The sequence below is a fragment of the Grammomys surdaster genome, unplaced genomic scaffold (genome assembly GCF_004785775.1).
Source record: "Grammomys surdaster isolate TR1022 unplaced genomic scaffold, NIH_TR_1.0 270, whole genome shotgun sequence".
NCBI classification, from domain to species: Eukaryota; Metazoa; Chordata; class Mammalia; order Rodentia; family Muridae; genus Grammomys; species Grammomys surdaster.
Window position 1 is genome coordinate 1772649 of NW_021604711.1, and position 18937 is coordinate 1791585.

The 18937-nt window shown below is 45.7% G+C and overlaps 1 protein-coding gene across 2 annotated transcripts in view; it reads left to right on the plus strand.

Moving 5' to 3' along the window:
• Window positions 1–18937, plus strand: part of Shmt1 (serine hydroxymethyltransferase 1) — a 20387-nt gene continuing 1450 nt past the window's right edge. Inside the window, exons 1-12 of one of the 2 annotated variants that reach the window (XM_028776573.1) lie at window positions 77–359; window positions 2453–2587; window positions 4314–4410; window positions 5994–6139; window positions 7228–7343; window positions 7702–7862; window positions 10472–10553; window positions 11472–11684; window positions 13894–14010; window positions 15831–15953; window positions 18260–18376; window positions 18821–18931. In XM_028776573.1, coding sequence (XP_028632406.1) covers window positions 4333–4410; window positions 5994–6139; window positions 7228–7343; window positions 7702–7862; window positions 10472–10553; window positions 11472–11684; window positions 13894–14010; window positions 15831–15953; window positions 18260–18376; window positions 18821–18931 — 1264 coding nt within the window. In that variant the 5' untranslated portion in view covers window positions 77–359; window positions 2453–2587; window positions 4314–4332. Of the gene's footprint in view, window positions 360–2452; window positions 2588–4313; window positions 4411–5993; window positions 6140–7227; window positions 7344–7701; window positions 7863–10471; window positions 10554–11471; window positions 11685–13893; window positions 14011–15830; window positions 15954–18259; window positions 18377–18820; window positions 18932–18937 lie in introns of both variants that reach the window. The other variant, XM_028776572.1, reaches the window with a different exon arrangement.

Consider the following 18937-nt stretch of genomic DNA (forward strand, 5'->3'; position numbering starts at 1 on the left):
TAGTGGAGCTCCGGCCTCAGCGCGCCAAGTTTAGGTTTCCCCCGGACGTGGTGTGTCACGTGGTGGGGAGGCTGGGTCCCAGAGCACGTGCTGGGCTGTTAGGACAGCCCGCTGCGGGGTTCCGGCTGGTGGTGTTGCTTTGGTCACTTTCCGCGCGCTTTCCAGGAACTCGGCGATCCACTTGCCTCTGGCTTCCTAGTGCTGGGATTAAAGGCGGCCGCCATCACGACGGGTTTAGTCCCTTTCGTAAAGGCGAGAGGACCAGGCGTTTAAGGCCAGCTCCCGCTATCAAGTGAACTGGAGGCCATCCTGCACCAAGGGTTGAGACCTTCTCACAAAATCCACGCTTCTAAAACAAGGTATGTAATTTCTAATCTTTGCAGTTGTTTTTGTTTTGTTTGAGATGTGAGTGTCGTGTACCACATGCTGTCCTCGAACCTGCTGTGTAGCCAAGGATGACCTTGAACTTCTGATTGTCCTGCCTCCACCTCACCAGTGAGAGCTATCATTCTTGGTTTATGTGTGCTGGGGATGGAACCCCTTGGTTTATACATGTTAATGAAGCTTCTGAGGTTTATCTCAAGGTCTGTAATCACTGCTTTTGATTAGTAGCACTACCCTGATATCTGCAGTGCGTTACCCTATCTAGGAGACAGGTCGGCTTGTGGCGTTCTTACTTAGCCCAGTGCCTCTATTTCAAGGTCTGGAAGTTAGGTGACCTTTGGTTAGCTGAAGCAAGCACAAATGTGTTTTCATTGAGCCAGGCAGTTGCTGGACCAGAAACACCAGTTTAGGTTCCCTACAGAAAACATTTTAAACTTCTTCCTTGGGGGAATGTTGGATGGAGGTGAATAATTGTGTCACCTAGGGTTCTGGGAAGTACCAACAGTAAACAAGAGCTCAGATTCTGCCTATGTTATATGACCTTAGTTAAACAAAGCAGCCCCATGGCCTTTAAGAACCTCCTCTGTAAAGCAGAGCACAAAAATGCATGTGTGAGGCAAGCCCACCTTGCCTGGTCCCCATTACAATTTAATACATGAATATGAACTTTGGAAAATCTATAGACAGTAATAAGAAAATGCTGTTTGTTTTCCCCAAAGTTAGCTTTAAAATGACAATTCGACAGCCAGGGCTCTGCAGAGAGGCTCTGCAGAGAGACCCGGTCTTGAAAAACAAAATAAACAAAAGTATATAGTCTGAAGATCTTCTTACTCTAAGAATGCCCTAAGTAGGCCAGGAGTGGTGACACAAGCAGGAAGATCTCTGTGAGTTCAAGTCCAGCCTGGTCTACATAGAAAAACCCTGTCTAGAAACAAAAATAATGCCCTAGGTTGGACCTTGTGATATATATCTTTAATCTCACCCAGCAGACAAAGAGGTAGAACTTGGCCAATCTCTGAGTTCAGTGCCAGCATAGTGAATTCCAAGACAGTTATATCTGGAGATCTTGTTTCAGAACAACAACAACAAAAAAGACTATTAAGTGCCTGCAGCTAGGGCTGGGAATGCAGCTTGGTTGGTAGAAAGCTTGCCTGGCACGCAGAGAGCTGGTTTCAGTCCAGCATCCATAAAACTAAATGTGCTCAGGCATGCCTATAAGCTGAGGACTTCAGAAGTGGGTGGGTCAGAAATTTCAGGCCCTTCTTTGCTATATAGTGAGTTCTGTGCCAGCCTTAGCTACATGAAATCTTGTTTTTAAAAAAAAGAAAACATTCTAAGATACACTAAAGATTCTTGAGCTCCTTGAAGAATTCTGAGCTAGCAAGATGGCTTCTTGAGTTAGGGGGTCTCACAGACAAGCCTAATGGTCCCTATTACCTACTTGGTGAACCAGCTTCAGGAGAGAACTGAAACCTGAAGGCTGGCCCTTTTACTTACTCCTGTGTGCTGTACGTGTGCCTACAGTGCACACAGTAAACAAATGGGATGGTGACAGGTTTTGTTTTTTTAAAGATTTTCAATTTTTCTTTTCTTTTTTTTTTTTTTTTTTTTTTTTGGAGTTCAGAGAAAACCAGTTTTAGTGCATTATTTCAGGAAGGACATTTATTAGTTTAGTAAGGGGATGTCCTACTGTGATCCAACGTAGTGGTAAAAACAGGGTGGGAGCCAAGCAATCCCACGCTCTGCAGGCTGAGGCAGGCCAGTCTTTGAGTTCAATGCCAGCTTGGTCTGTAGAGCAGGATAGCCAGGACTGTTACACAAAGAAACTGAGTCTCCAAAACCAAAACAAACAAGCAAACAAACAAAACGAAAACCCCACAAGGTGGGAAACTCCAGGGAGAGGAGTGGAAGTCACTGGGCTGAATGCTCCAGAATCAGCGGTCTGGCCCTCTGAAGGGGACTCCAAGTGGACCTTAGCTCTTTGATGGTTAGGAGATGTTCTCCTCACATTAATTACATCCTTTTAAACCTCCAGCAGTTAATGTTTACTGAAAATGTTGCCCTTTAGGATTTCAAGGAGCAGAGGTACGAGCCTGACTCTGTGGACTCTAGTTCCCACTTGCCAAGGGCTCAGACAAGTGCTGGGATTGCCTGGGTCTGATCTTGAGGGAAGAAGCTCAAGGGGTGGCCAGAGAGGCCCAAGGTATTTGGCATGATATCTGAAGTCATCTTTTAAAAATGATTATATTAAAGACAGGTTTATTGGGAAGTTGCTCTTGGGTGAGTTCACTGGCCCCTAAGATTGAGGCTGGGGGAGTCTCCACGGGTGTAAGGGGGTGGAGAAAGAGAGAAAGGGCACACATGCAGAGCAAGAAGAGAAGGAGAGGCATCTGAAGTCACTGTAAACATGTCCCTCCTAGGATGGCTTGTAGAAGCACGTGTGAGTGTTTGGCTCTGTGCCTAATGATTTCATGCTTGTGTTAAAATAACAACTACTCTGGACGCCCTAACTAGAGATTTTGTGTTTAAAGATGATAACACTTCCTTTGTCTACCTCTTCCAGAGAGAGGAGGAACCCTGCTGTTTGGGAATATTTGCATTGTTCCCTCCTTGGTTTTGTCTGGGTGCAGCATGTCCTCTTTTTGGCTGCTTTCTGCTGGGTGTCCTTGTGGTCTCCCGTCCTGGTTACCGCTTACCTGTAGCACTTAGTTCTTCACCATTTTTTTATTTTTTTATTTTTTGACCTTAGGTATTCAGTATTGTTCTTCTCTTTCTCCACCACAGACTAATATTGAATACGTAGACCAAGAGGAAGTCCCTTAAAGGCAGGGCTCCAACTGGGTTTGCTGACAACAGTACCAAAAATTAGTAGCCTGTGGACAGTCCTTAAGTACTTGTCTTGTAAATAAAGTTTATACACGTTAACAGAAAAGGACAGGTGGGCTGCCAGCCACTGAGTAAAAGAAAGAGATGTGAATGCAGTCGACGTAGCTGTTTTGTTCTGTTTTGCTTTGTTTTGTTTTAGAGGTAGGGTTTATTTGTAGTCCAGGCTGTCCTTGAACTCTTTGTGGACCAGGATGGCCTTAAACTGAAAGATCCATCTGTATCTGCTTCCTGAGTTCTGAAATTCAAGGCTTGTGCTATTCTGCCTGGACTGAGTGCAGTGTTTTTGTTTTATATTTGTTTATTTTATGGGTCCGGCTGTTTTGCATTACTGGTGTCCAGTGCCTAGTCAGGAGTTTCTTACAGCAAAACCTCATGTGTGATTCCACTGAGTCTGAGAGAAATGGGTCCATCCGGATGGGGTGAAGATCACAGGACTTAGTTGGAAATGCTTTGCTGCATATGGTGGAGCAGGCCGATAATCCTAGCGCTTAGGAGGTGGGGGAAAAAGGAGCAGTCCAGGTCCTGTCTATCGACGTGCCAACCTGGACCATGAGAGGAAAGTATACCTATAAAATGCTGCTGTTGGGCATCGTGGGAGGAGTTCCCCAGTTGTTCTCTGTTAATTGATGTGTTTACCCAGAAAAATCTGAGATGTTGATAAGCATGGAACGTGAGCTCCACCAGTGGAACTAATTTAAGTAAACAGTCTGATTGATCATCTAGACATAGTACTTCTTCCAGTATAGCTGTGCTGAGGTAACTGGAAGATGAGAAGAGACCGTTGTTTAGTTGAGAGTACCAAGTTCAGTGTAGAAATACCAAGAAGGTCTTGGGAGGAGGAGGCTTTAGGGTAGGCAGCTTTGGAATGGGGGAGGGGATGGGAAGGGGGCCTGGTCCAAAGTTCTGTAAGGAATTCCAAGTGACTCTGAGGGATTTATGTGCCTGTTTACCCAAAAAAAAAAAAAAAAGTGTGTCAGCTGAGATTCAGGAGAGACTTGCTGGAGTTGATGTTGGGATCCATGTGTACTTTACCCTTATTGTAGACAACTCTGAACCAGTGCAATGGCAGACAAGGATTCCGCCCTGTGGGCTTCTCATGAGAAGATGTTGACACAGCCCCTCAAGGACAGCGATGCTGAGGTGAGACTTGTGGTACTGTCACATGTCACATGTTTGGTTTTCACATTGGAAGCCCTGTTTTGATCAATGGTGGGGTTTTGTTGTTGTTTTGTCTTTATTTTTGTGCTTTTGGGTGGAACCCAGGGCCTCACATCTGTTAGGCAGATCCCATCTCTAAATTGGTCAGTGGGATCCTGAGTTAACTTGACAGCCTGTGTACAGACAGCCTTGTGGAGTGATGGATCAGAGCTGGGGTGTAGCGTGGTAGTAGATAGAGCATTGGTCTAGCATGTGTAGACACCTTGTTACATCTCCAGCACCACCAAAGAGTCTGACAGTCCTTTGGGGATTAATGTAGGTATTTCTGAGTTGAGAACATAGTGCTAAGTGCTCTAAAGGGAAAATAGGAAGGTTGGCCCTTTACGTTGCACAAGAACAAAACAGACTTGCTTATATGCCTAGAAGCAACCTGATTTTATAATTGTTTTGTTGATATATTATTCACTACCACAGTTCAGCAGCAGCTTTAGCATATAATGTTCCTCAATTTGTGCTGTGTGTGGTTATGTTCTAATATAAAATGGGCCAAACTGCACTGAATATACCTCAACTACCACATATCCTGGCTCGGCAGTGTAGAGCATGGTAGCCTGAGCATTTCAAAGTCATGGGCTCACTGGACACTGGCTCGTTGCCCCTGCCAGTGTCAGAAGAGAGGGTCACACTCTCTAGCTGGGAAAAGAGACCGATTCAAATCTTGAAGTGGTTTCTTTCTACTCAGTGCTTGCTCTAAAGCTGAGGAATTGTATGTCCAGTGGCATCTGTACTCACGGGAAAGTGACTCCATAAGGAGTTCCCCCTTCTCTAAGTTTCCCAACCCTGGCAACCATTGGAGTTTTTGCTTTGCTGTATTTGCTAAAACATATTTTGAATAAGATTCACAGAGGTAAGAACTTGGTAAAATGTAAGGATAGAATTATATTTTTAATTAAAGGCAAGGGAGTAGTGCCCATGCCTTTCATGCTGGCAGAGGCAGGTGAATTTGAGCCTGGTCTACATAGTGAATTCCAGAACAGCCAAGACACATAATGAAAACTAGGCATGATAATAATTCAATGTGTTTTGCTATTTGAGGATGACCTTGGACCTCTGGTCATCCTGCCTTCACTCCTAGATGTTAGACGTGTACCAGTAGGTCCTGTTTGTTTGTTTTATATATGTGAGGACACTGTAGCTGTCTTCAGACCCACCAGAAGAGGACATCAGATCCCATTACAGATGGTTGTGAGCCACCATGTGGTTGCTGGGAGTTGAACTCAGACCTCTGGAAGAGCAGTTGGTGCTCCTAACTGCTTCTCCAGCCTCTGTGTATTTTGTTTTATATTTTCGTTGTTGTTTTTCTTCTTAAACTCTGTCTTGCCAAAGGTGACTCTGAGACTTCTGCTCCTCCTTCCACAACGATGAGAGCTAAGGTTGCAGCCATGTGCCACCCTGCCCAGTCTGTTCGATGCTGAGGATGAAACCCAGGGCATTATGAGTGTTAGATAAGCTTACTCTAGCCACTAAGCTTCCCTCCCACCCCATGTGTGTTTTCTTCTGATAAGGTTTACAACATCATTAAAAAGGAGAGCAACCGGCAGAGGGTTGGATTGGAGCTGATTGCCTCAGAGAATTTTGCCAGCAGAGCTGTGTTGGAGGCCCTAGGATCTTGCTTAAATAACAAATACTCTGAGGGGTATCCAGGCCAAAGGTGAGTGGGTGTTCTTAAAGTCCTGCTCTACCCCCTTTGTTTTTATTTGTTGAAACACAGTCTTGCTATGTGGTTCAGGCTGACTTTGAACTTACTGCATAGCCCAGGGCTGACCTTGAACTTGGCAGAAATAGCTTCATTATTTGTAAATAGTTTTACTGTGTTAGAATTAAAATGTTTCCTTTTTATTTAGATAAAGAGAGAAATGTTATGGGATATCTGATCACACTGAACCTCAAGATTGTGTTATTTACTGGAAAAACCTATTTCTAGTTGTGTGGCTCTCAGCCCTAGCCCACACCTTTGACCCAAGAGCTTTCTGCTTATTGTAAACAGGATTAAATAAGTCAAACACAGGTAAAGAGGCAGAGCAAGCAGCTAGTTGACAGGGAGTGGACATAGGAAAAAAAAACAGAATAAAAGGAAGTCAGGATGGACTGAGAGGTGCACAGGAAGTGGAAGGGAAGGACACTGAGTTTGAGAGGTTTTTGAGCCATCATGGAGAAGAGCTTCCTTTTGGGACCGGCTGAGGAAGAAGGTCAGCTAGGTGCTCTCTCTGCCTCTCTGAGCTAGCAGGCTTTCACCTCATCATCTGGCTCCTAAGTCTTCATTGGTAAAATCAAACAACTGAGTTTTCTTAATAGCTATCTATTTATTTATTTACTATAGCCATCATTGGGCTATCTATTTATTGATAACAGTTGCCGTCAGGCAAAGAAAATACAGAATCTGAGAGTATGCATTTATTCCATACAGAACAAGTAAACAGGATAAAAAGGGTCCTTCAAAGTTACAATGCATTCTGTCCTGAGAGTCCCTTGTTTCTTTCCCTCCCCTCCTCTTTCTCTTTGGACAGGGTCTATGTGTATAGTTCCAGCTAGCCTGGAACTCCTGTTTCTGCTTTCTAAGTGCTGGGATTGCACCACCAGGCCTGGCCTTACCTCTGATACTGTACTGGAACCTCACAGCAACCTTAGAGCAGGACCCACTTTCCCTCAGTATTCTCTGCCTACCCTTGGTTATCTTTGACTTCTGCTAGGCACAGAGATTGAGCCCAAGGTGGATGTGGGCCATGCTTCTCTTCACAGGTATTATGGTGGGACTGAGTTCATCGACGAGCTGGAGACGCTGTGTCAGAAGCGTGCGTTACAGGCCTACCATCTGGATCCTCAGTGCTGGGGGGTCAATGTCCAGCCTTATTCAGGTGATTGCTGCATCCACATAGACTCTGGGTAGTTCCTTAGGCCTGGTTCTAGGAGGTTACAGTCACCAAGTCAAGTCCTACAAAAGGCTTCTCGTAAATAACAGAAACAAGCCAGGGGAATGTGTGTGTGTGTGTGTGTGTGTGTGTGTGTGTCTGTCTGTCTGCATTGTGCTTGGGTTACTTAGCTCTGCACTCCTTCCAAGTAGCACTCTGCCCTAGAGCTCACTATCAGTGCAACTGGGACAAGGTTACTGTCTAAAGCTCAGGAAAATCATGGTGATAGCCTACCTAGTAGCCAAGCTCCTGGATGCCACTTTGTGTCTCATGGGTAGAAATACTCATGGCTTCTCTGTTTTAGGCTCCCCTGCAAACTTTGCTGTGTATACTGCCCTGGTGGAGCCCCATGGGCGAATCATGGGCTTGGACCTGCCAGATGGTGGCCATCTGACTCATGGCTTCATGACAGACAAGAAGAAAATCTCTGCCACCTCTATCTTCTTTGAATCCATGCCTTATAAGGTAGGTGTGTGTGTGTGTGTGTGTGTGTGTGTGTGTGTGTGTGTATGTAGGCATAGGTGTGTGTAGGGGCTAGGGGGGCCTCTTCTGTATTAACAGATGAACTGACCCATGCATATAAGGGTTTGGGGGTGTAGCTCAGCACTGCATGGGTGAGGTATTCACCTACCTGTAATTCCAGGCCTTAGAAGGTAGATACAGTGGGTTCGAATGTTGAAACCCACTTGGAGGGACAGAAAGCCCTGTCTAAAAGAAGGGAAGAAAGATAGATTTGAGACCTCCCCTGACATGATGACACATGCTTGCCGTCCTAACACTTGGAGGACAAGGCAGGAGCGTTGTCAGTTTTGAGGCTGAGGCTACGTGAGTTTCAGGTCAGTGAGACTTGGAGTTAAAAAAATATTAAAACCAAAAAGACCCAAGCGCTCGTATGCAGCATTATGATAGTTCCAACTGGGAGCTGGAGCTGTCGGATTGCTGCTGAGGATCTAGGTTCAGTTCTCAGCACTCACCTAGTGGCTTAGGACTGTCTGTAACCCCAGTTCCAGGGAGTCCCAAACCCACATCTACTAGTACCAGGCACGCATGTAGTGCGCAGTGTGCACACATACATGCAGGGAAAACTCTTAGACACATACAATAAGTAGCTCAGACACATACGGTAAGTAAATCCTAAAAACAACTAAGAGCGACTGGTAGAAGAAGGAGCCATGCATATTTCCTATTTGGCCGTGTGTTTTTCCTGCTGTCCCTCTTTCTGTGTCACTTGCTGTTTAACAGGCTGTCCGAGTTTTCTGTTTGCCACCGTGAAATGGGTGGCAGTGAGTCTTTCTACTCAGTTAAATATTAGGTGCAATTTTCTTTTAAGAAATTTGAGGGTGGGCAAGATGTCTAAACAGGAGAAAGTGCTTGCCACCAAGCCCGGTGACCTGAATTCAAACCCTAGGACCCACCTGGTAAAATGAAAGAACCAACTTCTGTAAGTTGCTCTCTGACCTCTGCATGTGCACCATGCTACTCAGGTCCCGAGCACTGCCCGCCCCCCCCATATATATTCATATACACACATACAAATACATCCTATTGACTGTTAAGTCAGCCAAGTCTCAGTTGTAGTAGCAGTAAGTGCCTGTGAGTGAATCTTTTTTGGACAGCTTGAGGGGTTCTTGTCACAGATCTTCTTGGCCATCCTAGAAACTAGATTCTTTTTTTAAATTAAGATTTAAGGGTCTCTATTATGTATGCAGTCTAGATGTCCTGGTACTTGCTTTGTAAACCAGGCTGGACCTAGAATTCAGATCCACTTCCCTCTGCATCCTGAGTGCAGGATTAAACTGTGTCACCAAGCCCAGCTTGGAAACTGGATTCTTAAACCTGGGACAACGGCAATTAAGTACGGTTTCTTTGGTCTTACACTAGATCGTAAAAGCTGATTTGTACTGTGAGGATTGTGAACAATTAGTTTTAGGAAGTAACTACTGATATCTTCTCTGTAGCCTCGGATGAGATGTGGGCCAGCTTTGTGCTGGCTTTACTCTGTGAAGCCCATTCCTGAGCTTCAGTGCCCAGCTTTTCTCAAGCACTGGACTTGCTGCAGCACTTTGGCTGTGCTAGCCTCTGTGGTGGCCATGATAGCCCCTGGGGTGGCCTGTCATGTGGACATTAGCTGACTTGGGTCCAGTAGGCACAAGCCCTTTGTGGCCAGACTGTGTCTGCCTGCAGCTTCTCTGGGTTATCTTCTGTCTACTGTTGTCAGACCGTCTGTCTCTCACCTCAGCCCCTGCCCATCTCCACTGGGCCAAGTGTTTTCTTTTTCTGAAGAGTGCACCTCTGAAGAGAGCTCTGAGAGCAACATTAACCTCTGTTATTGCGTTTCTAGCTCACACCTCATACCTGCTTCCATTCCCTCCTGAAAATGAAGACTCCCTCCCTCTCTTTGGTCCCCCTCTATTTGGTGGCCTCTGCATTGTCCTGCCAGGAGAAGCTAGCTAGCCTCCAAATGCTGCTGGGTGGTTTGTCTTTGTTAGTGGGTGTTTGTTTTAAGATAGATTTTTAATTTATGTGTATGAGAATTTTCCTGAATGTCTGTCTCTCTGTCTGTCTGTCTGTCTTTCTGTGTGTCTCTGTATGTATGTATATCGTGTGTATCTAGTGCTTGAAGATCTCAGAAGAGGGCATCAGATTGACTAGAACTAGAGTTACAGTTGTGTTAATCTTGTGGGTGCTGTTAACCAAACCTGGGTCCTCTCAAGATACTTTTGGAGCCATTTCTCCAGCCTGTTTTTGTTGTTTTGATTAGTCAGTGTCTCATGCTGTAGCCCAGGCTGACTTTGAACTCATAGCAATTCTCCTGCCTCAGCCTATTTTCCTAGGCTTTTTGTTCTGTAACACAGGGCAGTACCCAGGGCTAAAGCTCCCCTTTCTCCTGAGGCCCCTCTGAGGGCTCCAAAGTCTGTATGATATTTGGCCCTTTATATCCTAAGACAGGTTGAACACCGTGCCCTGTCTCAGGTCCTAGTCCTAGTCGTGGCAGATTAAAGGTCTCAGGTGGATGGACAGAGGACACTGTTTTTCCAGAGGAAGCAGCTACACCTGTGTCTTGATCCCAACAGGTGTACCCAGACACTGGGTACATCAACTATGACCAGCTGGAGGAGAATGCCAGCCTCTTCCACCCGAAGCTGATCATCGCAGGTGAGCGGCAAGTGGGAAGCAGCCTGGTTCCTAGGCAGGGAGGGCCTCTGCCTCCTACAGCAAAGGATATAAAGACATCCGATTCTTTAGCTCACTGTGGAGAGCTCAGGACATTAGCTTGAGACATACTCTGTCCTTTGAAGACTTGAGTTGTAAGGCGCTATTCTTCAAGCCAGACCTGCCATCCTCATGAGGTCAGCTCCGCCTGCTTGCCTGGCTGTGTCTTGTGTGAGGATTGGGCCTGTGGTCAGTTGACATTTGCCCTCCTAAAAGGAGGGAGCTTGAACCTTCTTCACGTGAGTGTCAGGCCACTTCTCCCAGTCCTCTGTGCAGTTCTGCCCTGAGTGCCTCCATGAGGGACTGGAGTATGTAGGCTGGGGAAGGCCAGGGGGAGGGAGCTTTCTAAACAGTGCTACGGAGAGGCCATCACGCTGTGAGAACTTTGCAGTGCAGCTGCATTTCCATCCCCTACACTTTTGTCACGAACCTCTCAACTTGTAAGTAAGCCTAGTGAGTTCATTGGTTTCCCTGGGTGGATGTGTACTTCAGTTTTACTGGGACCATTTTGGGGGAAGGCTGACATTGTTCACATCCCTCTCAGGGAAGAAATTTTAACAACAGCCACCAACAGTGTTTAGTGGGTCAGTGGGTCACGCCTTATGTTTTTCTTAACATGTTTAGAAACATGGAGGTGGTTTTGTTTTGTTTGATTGGTTGATTGTTTTAAGACTGGCCTTTGCCTTCCAAGTGCAGGGACTAAAGGTATGTACCACCACACTCAGCTCAGGGATGGTTTTGAGGCATACTGCACATCTATTCTCAAAGATAGGGAGGTCTCCTTGCAGATATGCACACTCAGAGACCAACCTGGCTGTCCTGGACATCTTTGACACTGCCATATCATCTCCCCTGTCTCAGGGACCAGCTGCTACTCCCGGAACCTGGACTATGCACGTCTGCGAAAGATTGCGGATGACAATGGGGCATATCTCATGGCAGACATGGCACATATCAGTGGGCTCGTGGCAGCTGGCGTGGTGCCCTCCCCCTTTGAACACTGCCATGTAGTGACCACTACAACCCACAAGACCCTGAGAGGCTGCCGTGCTGGTATGATATTCTACAGAAAGGGTAAGTTCCCCCATTCTGGGACAGATAGTGTTGCCTCACATTTCCTGTGTAGAAGAAACTGGGGAAACTCTGAACTGTGACTTCTGGGAAAGATCAGGGCTCTGGCCTTGGAAGAGCTCCTCAGGAAGGAGTAGCAGCGTGCTCTGAAGGAATCCCCAAGTCTCCAGCTCTGGACACAGTATTTGTGACAGGAAGGGCCTTAGCCAGTGTACACAGGAGGAAGGTAGGGAGCCAAGAGGCTCGAGAATGTTTTGATGAACTTGTTATGATCTAGTATATTTGTCACAGAGAATGATTTGTTAAAGAATTTTATTACTGGGGGTGCTTGCATGCCACAGTTTGTGTAGATCAGAGGGAACTTCTGAGACTTGGTTCTCTCCTCCTACCACGGGGTCCAGGGATTGAATTATAAAATATTGATACAGGAGGTGTGGTATGGTGGTGCACAGCTGTAAATCTAGCACGTGGAAGGCAGAAACAGGAGACAGCTGCAAGTTAAGGGGTAGCCTGATCTACATAGTAAATTCTAGGCTAGCCAGAGCTATGTAGTTAGACTATTTGATGCATAAAACAAATACACATATAACCTCTGCATGGTTTCCTCATTTAGTGAGCTATTTCTCTTCCCGGTACCTTACACCTTAGCTCTGCATATAGTTCCCTTATTCTGGAGCTGCCACATAGGTGAAAGTCTTATCCATAGTCAGGTAGCCCATAGCTTTGAATAACAGGAACTAGTCCTCAGGTGTGACTTAGCATAGGAGGATCTTATTACCTTACCCCCACCAACCCCCAGTGAGGACACTTCCCAGTCAGGTGCCTTCTTACTCTCCTGGGTTCTGTGCCTCTGAGGACTTTTGTGCAGTTGTTGGTTTGTTGTTTGCTGGTTTTGTTTTTTGGAACAGGGTCTCATTCCGTAGCACAAACAATCCTCCTGTGTTGCCCTCTCAAGTGATCGGATTATAGATGAGAGCCACAAACTGTCCCTGGGTTGGTTTTTCTGAGTCAGTAGCTATTTTGCCTGCCAAGGAGGCCTTTGGTATGTCTGCTGTGTGCAGGGGGATTTGTTGACCTTCAGCTAGCCATGGCAGATCTGACCTCTTCTGTTGCCATGTCATCTTAGGCCACCTTGGTTCTGACCTCTAGAGCAGAGAGTGTCTCAGGAGCTCCCATGCCTCCACACTGCCCTTTTGGGGATTCAGAGTTCACACAAAGCACTTCCATAGCAGTTCCTTGGCCTCTGAGAAACTGTGGGGTCAGTGGTGCTTCCATTCACTGGCCATTATCTTCATCATCACTGTTAACATCTGTCGTGAGCCGTCTTCTGAGCATTACTGCCCACATGCTGTCCTTTTAGCCTTTTTTTGTTTTTGAGGATTTGACTTTTTCGGGAACATTTCTCCTTTCAGTTTTGAGATCTCATAATAATAGCCATGTGTTATTAAGAAAAGATGTCATCAGAAGAAACTGTTGGGGCATTGAAATAGCTCAGTCGATAGAGACACTTCCACACAAGTCCCCACAACCTGGAATGGAAGCAGAGAACCAACTCCACAAAGTTGCTGTCTGACTTTTGCTATGTGCATCCACACATGTATCATGCCCAAAGACAATAATAGATTTGTGGGGTTTTTGTTTTTTGTCTTTTGTTTTTTTTTTTTTGAGTTTTTGGTTTGGTTTTTTTCGAGACAGGGTTTCTTTGTGTAGCCCTGGCTGTCCTGGGGGGTTTTTGTTTTTGAGACAGGGTTTCTCTTGTGTAGTCTCTGATGTCCTGGAGCTTGCTCTGTATACAGAGGTCTGCCTCTCAAGTTCTGGGATTAAAGGTGTGGACCACCATGTCCTTGCTAGAGTTGTGGTTTCTGGTTTTGGTTTTAACTAAGGAAAAAGGGGCCAAGCATGGTGGTGCACACCTTTAATTCTAGCATTTGTGAGGCATAGGCAGGCAGATCTTCATGGTTGAAGCCAATCTGGTCTATATAGTGTGTTCCATGTTAGCCAGAGATACAAAGCAAGACTGTGTTGGCAGGTGTACAATTGAAACCAGCAGTCCAGCCAGTCTTCCATCTGTAGGAGCCCTTTGGTCTGGCATTGTAAACAGCTCTCCTCGGAACCAGTCATGGCTGAGGTGTGACTGACTGCCCATGTCAATTTGGCTGTTGTGAGTCGTAAGAAACTTGTCAGTCTGCTAACATTCTAGTTTCTTTACCAGGCGTGCGCAGTGTGGATCCCAAGACTGGCAAAGAGACTTACTATGAGCTGGAGTCCCTCATCAACTCTGCCGTGTTTCCAGGCCTACAGGGGGGTCCTCACAACCATGCCATTGCTGGTAATGTCATCAGGTCTATCATAGAGCCTTTTGGTTTCACCCTAGCCATCATGGCCCCAGGAAGTCCATAAGTCCCATCTTGCCTATCCTTCAAAAGACGTTCCTGGTCTTCCATGCTAGAGAATGAACTTAGGTGACAGTGTCTGTATAGGAGATAACAGGAAAAAGGGAGGTGGTACAAAGTGGTTCAAGGTGAGATCAGAAGTGTCTGTTCCATTCAGGTGGAACCATAGGCAAACCTGCAGTAGGGAAGATATCTGAAAGAAAAGTATGGCTGCAGTGAAGAAAAATAGGGACCAACACTACAGGAGGGGCTGCTTCTCTTCTGTGGTGGCTCCCATACAACCTTTGCATCTTCAACTCTGGCTATAGTGGTAACTCCTGGGTTCCAAGGGAGCCCTATTGTAATTCTATTTGAATTGCTTATAGATACCTGTTACAGTCATCTTGCTGTCATTTGGCAGTGACTGGCACTCAAGTCAAGGTGTGATGTCTCAGGCAAGACATCTGTGTGTATACTGAGATTGGAAAAAGCAGCCAGTTCTCTTAACTGCGGAGCCATCTCCTGGTTCATTCCCAGCATCCATAGCGTGTTCACAACCATCTGTAACTCCAATTCCAGGGAATCCAATAACCTCTTCTGGTCTCTACAGGCACCAGGCATGGAAGTGATGCATAGACATCTAGGGAAGCCAATCAGTCAGTCACCCATATACATTAAAGTGGGGTGGGGACTCGTAGCACATGCCTGTAATGCCAGCATTAGAGAGGAAAAGGCAGCAGTGGGGAGGATCTCAAAACTAGTGAGTTTGAAACCAGTTTAACGGGGCTGGAGAGATGGCTCAGCGGTTAAGAGCACTGACTGCTCTTCCAGAGGTCCTGAGTTCAAATCCCAGCAACCACATGGTGGCTCACAACCATCCATAATGAGATTGGATGCCCTATTCTGGTGTGTCCGAAGACAGCGACAGTGTACTCATAAATAAAATAAATAAATAAATCTTTAAAAGAAAGAAAGAAAGAAACCAGTTTAACTCAATGCAGTACATTAGTGTAGAGAGGGTGTATGGATATGGCACTTTGTGGGCCCTGGGCAGATTTTCAGATTATCTACTGTGCTTGTATGCTTAGCTTTCATAGTTCTTGCTACCCAAGTTCTATGCTGGGCTTGCTGGTACCCAAGCACCAATGTGTTTCCACAGGCAGACAAGAGCTCCAAACCGGGGCTCGAGTACATGGAATTTCATGGTGCTCTGATTCTTGTGCCTTGTAGTCAAAGAGCTCCCAGGAGTCATTACAAAGGTGTCAAGTACCTAAGTAGTAAGGGGAAAGCAGGCCGTCCCTCCTGTGGAGTACAGCTCAGAATGCTGTGTAATGTAACTACAGAAGACACTGACTTTGTTCATACAAAGAATCATTTTCATATATCGAGCATTAAAAAGGACTAAAATCCATTCTTGTGGTAATCAGATTACCACTGGGCTTCCATTCCTAGAGATAAAATTACCTCCAAAGCAGTCCTTAGGGAGTGACTTTGGTGAGGTCTGCAAGGTTGGCAGGGTAATTATAGGGCTAGATAGAGCAAGGACTATGGGGGTGTAGTCCAATCCATTTTCCTGGGTTGTAACCCTAGCACTATAAAGAAGAAAAAGACTGAAGTAAATAATTGGGCACTCGTGTGTGTGTGTGTGTGTGTGTGTGTGTGTGTGTGTGTTTGTGGGTGTGGGTGTGTGGGTGTGTGGTTTACAGACTCTAGGCTTCTTGAAAACAAGACCTGCTCCTGAGTCACAACCTGTTTTTAAATCTGTCTCTTTAATCAGGTATTGCTGTGACCCTGAAGCAAGCCATGACTACAGAATTCAAAATCTACCAGCTCCAGGTGTTGGCCAACTGCAGGGCTCTGTCTGATGCACTCACAGAGCTAGGCTACAAAATAGTCACAGGTATAATGAATGCACATAGTGCTGGATTGTATTTCTCTGTTGGATGGATATACAGAAGTCTTGCCTCTTTGCTCATCTGAGTCACCACTGCAATGACTCTGGCCACTGCAGATAGCATATCTCCAGCTGTAGGTCTTTCCCTTCTACATACCTTAGTAACTGCCATTTGACACCCAACATGGATACTGCATATTCTGGGAACAGCTGAGGCTCACATAAGAGATGTCAAGATTACAGCTGACACTGATTTGTAGACAGGGGCAACATCCATCCCTCCCTTTTGAACATCCCTCTCATCATCCAGGAGCCCACCGTACTCCCTGGTTCTTGCCAAGCATTGGGTATAAAATTTAAATCGTGTTCACACCTTGTGAGATACCAATCATTTTTCTTTCATACGGGCCCCTGAGACTCCAGAGTGTTAGTTGATAGACACCAGTCAGCAAATATATGGACTTGGCTGTGCAAAACTAGGCTGCAGACTTTGAGAACATTCCTGTAGCACAGCCTGCAGATGAAGTGAGAAGTGGTCTTCTAAGCCCACACCCTGGTTTAATGAAAGTTCAAAGTGGAACTGGATAGATGGCTCAGAGGTTAAGAACAAACACTGTCTGCTCTTCCAACGGTCCTGAGTTCAATTCCCAGCAACCACATGGGGGCTCACAACCATCTATAATGAGATCTGGTACCCTCTTCTGATGTATAGGCACACATGGCAGACAGAACATTGTATACATAATAAATAAATAAATCTTTTTTTAAAAGTTCAAAGTGGAAAGAACTAGAGGCTGAAACTTGTTTATGACTTGGGGCTATGTCAGAGCATTCTGTAGCCATCTGTTAGCCAGCTGTGTCGAATAAGTGCCTGAATGCTTGGCTTACACAGACAGTGGCTTACTTTTGGAACATCTGTCCTGCTATGTCCACAGTTGATTAACCCAATTAGCCCCTTTGCTTTTGGGCAGTATATCATGGTAAGAGCTTGTGGTAGAGCACAGCTGTTTAGCTCTCAGTCAGGCTACAAGAAAGAGAAAAGGGGGCTGAGACCTCAGTCTTCCAGTGACTTAAAGACCTACCTAGTCTGTTTTTGGTGTGTGAGGGGGATTTAATTTTGAACCAGGATTTCGTTATATAGCCCAGGCTGACCTCCAATTTCTGACTACTCGGTATGATCCAGGCATGTACCACCATGCCCAGCATCAGGCCCACCTCTCATAGGTCTGTCACCTTGTGATAATGCTAGAGTAGACCATGAAGTTTTAGGGAGCACTGACGATCTGAGTGTTAGCACTCTCCGTGTCACTAATACATGTTGAGCATCTCTTTCAAATCTGAAGGCTTTGCACACAAGCCAGATTGCCTAAAATGTTTTAGAATTTTTGTTTAGGGATGTTCAACCAATGAGGTCTGGCAACGTTCTAAAACGTGAAAGAAAAAACCCTCAAATCTCAAACACTGCTGCTAGTCTCAGGATTCTTTTTTAATTTATGTATTTTATGTATATGAGTGCTCTATTTGCATGTATGCTTGCATGACAGTAGAGGGCATCACACCCTGTTATAGATGGTTGTGAAGCCACCATGTGATTGCTGGGAATTGAACTCAGGACCTCTGGAAGAGCAGCCAGTGCTTTTAACCTCTGAGCCATTTCACAAGCCCTGGTCTCAGCATTTTGAATGAAGGATCTTTGGTCTGTATTACCAGCCTCATGGGGTTTGGAACAAAAGCACAGAACCTTCTGAACATGTTGGTCATTACTTCATCTGCATGATTAATTGAATCCCTACTCACTACTCTGGTGCCAGCCACTTAAAAGGAGCTCTTTTTGTTTTTGTTGTTTGAGGCAAAGTCTCACTACGTAGTCTTGACTGGCCTGGAACTCCCAGCTGGACTCAAATAAGAGATCCACCTGCCTCTGCCTCCCGAGTGCAGGGATTGATTAAAAGCATGTGATACCAATGCCTGTCCCAGAAGGAGCCTCTTAAAATTGGCTTCACAAGGGCTTAGGAATGTGGCTCAGTGGTAGAACATTTACCTAGAGTCATTTGTTAACAGAATATGAAAAACTGAGCTCTTTTCAGCCTTTGTGGGCCTCTGTCATGTCTTGGTGTGGGCAGTCTGAGCTACAGAAGCCACTGGATGCTTAAAGCAGCAGCTTCACAGCCCTTTGTACAAGCCCTCTGTCGTGTATGAGAGCTCCTGTCCTCTTCCAAGTTAGATCTGGAACATGTCTGCTGACCTTTCTTCATAGCAGCAAGTTCTTGTGTGTCAACCTCCAGTATTCCATTCTGTCCAACTCTTTCCAGGTGGCTCTGATAATCACTTGATCCTAATGGATCTGCGTTCTAAGGGTACTGATGGCGGAAGGGCTGAGAAGGTACTAGAAGCCTGTTCTATTGCCTGCAACAAGAATACCTGCCCAGGTGAGACTCTTCCATGCTTTTCTCTTCCACAGTCATCCTATCTGCATTTCTTTCGGCCACTGTTAACAGTTGATGAGAGTATTCAGCTTAGGAGACAGACAGACCATAGTAGAGGAAGAGCAGAAAAGAAAAGGCTAATTGGGTGGCACTGCTGGTAAAAGGCAGGGACTCTTTAAAACCAAGTAGCATTTCTTTTGTTAGGCCCTGACAGATGTTAGGACTCTGGAAGGACCCAGGGCCACACCACAAAGGACTACTTCTCATAGGTTAATACAGTGGCCCATATACTTATTTATCCTCAGATCTTAGTTTTTAAGTCATTTGCCTCCTTGGTAGATCAAGCAGGGATCCACAGACCAGGATCTGGGACCAACTTTTTTTTTAAAATATTGTGTGTATACAGTGATGTATTAGGCACAGCTCAAAGCTTTGTTTGTCTTAAAGGTGACAAGAGCGCATTACGGCCCAGTGGACTTCGTCTGGGGACTCCGGCATTGACATCCCGAGGACTTTTGGAAGAAGACTTCCGAAAAGTAGCACATTTTATCCACAGAGGTAAGG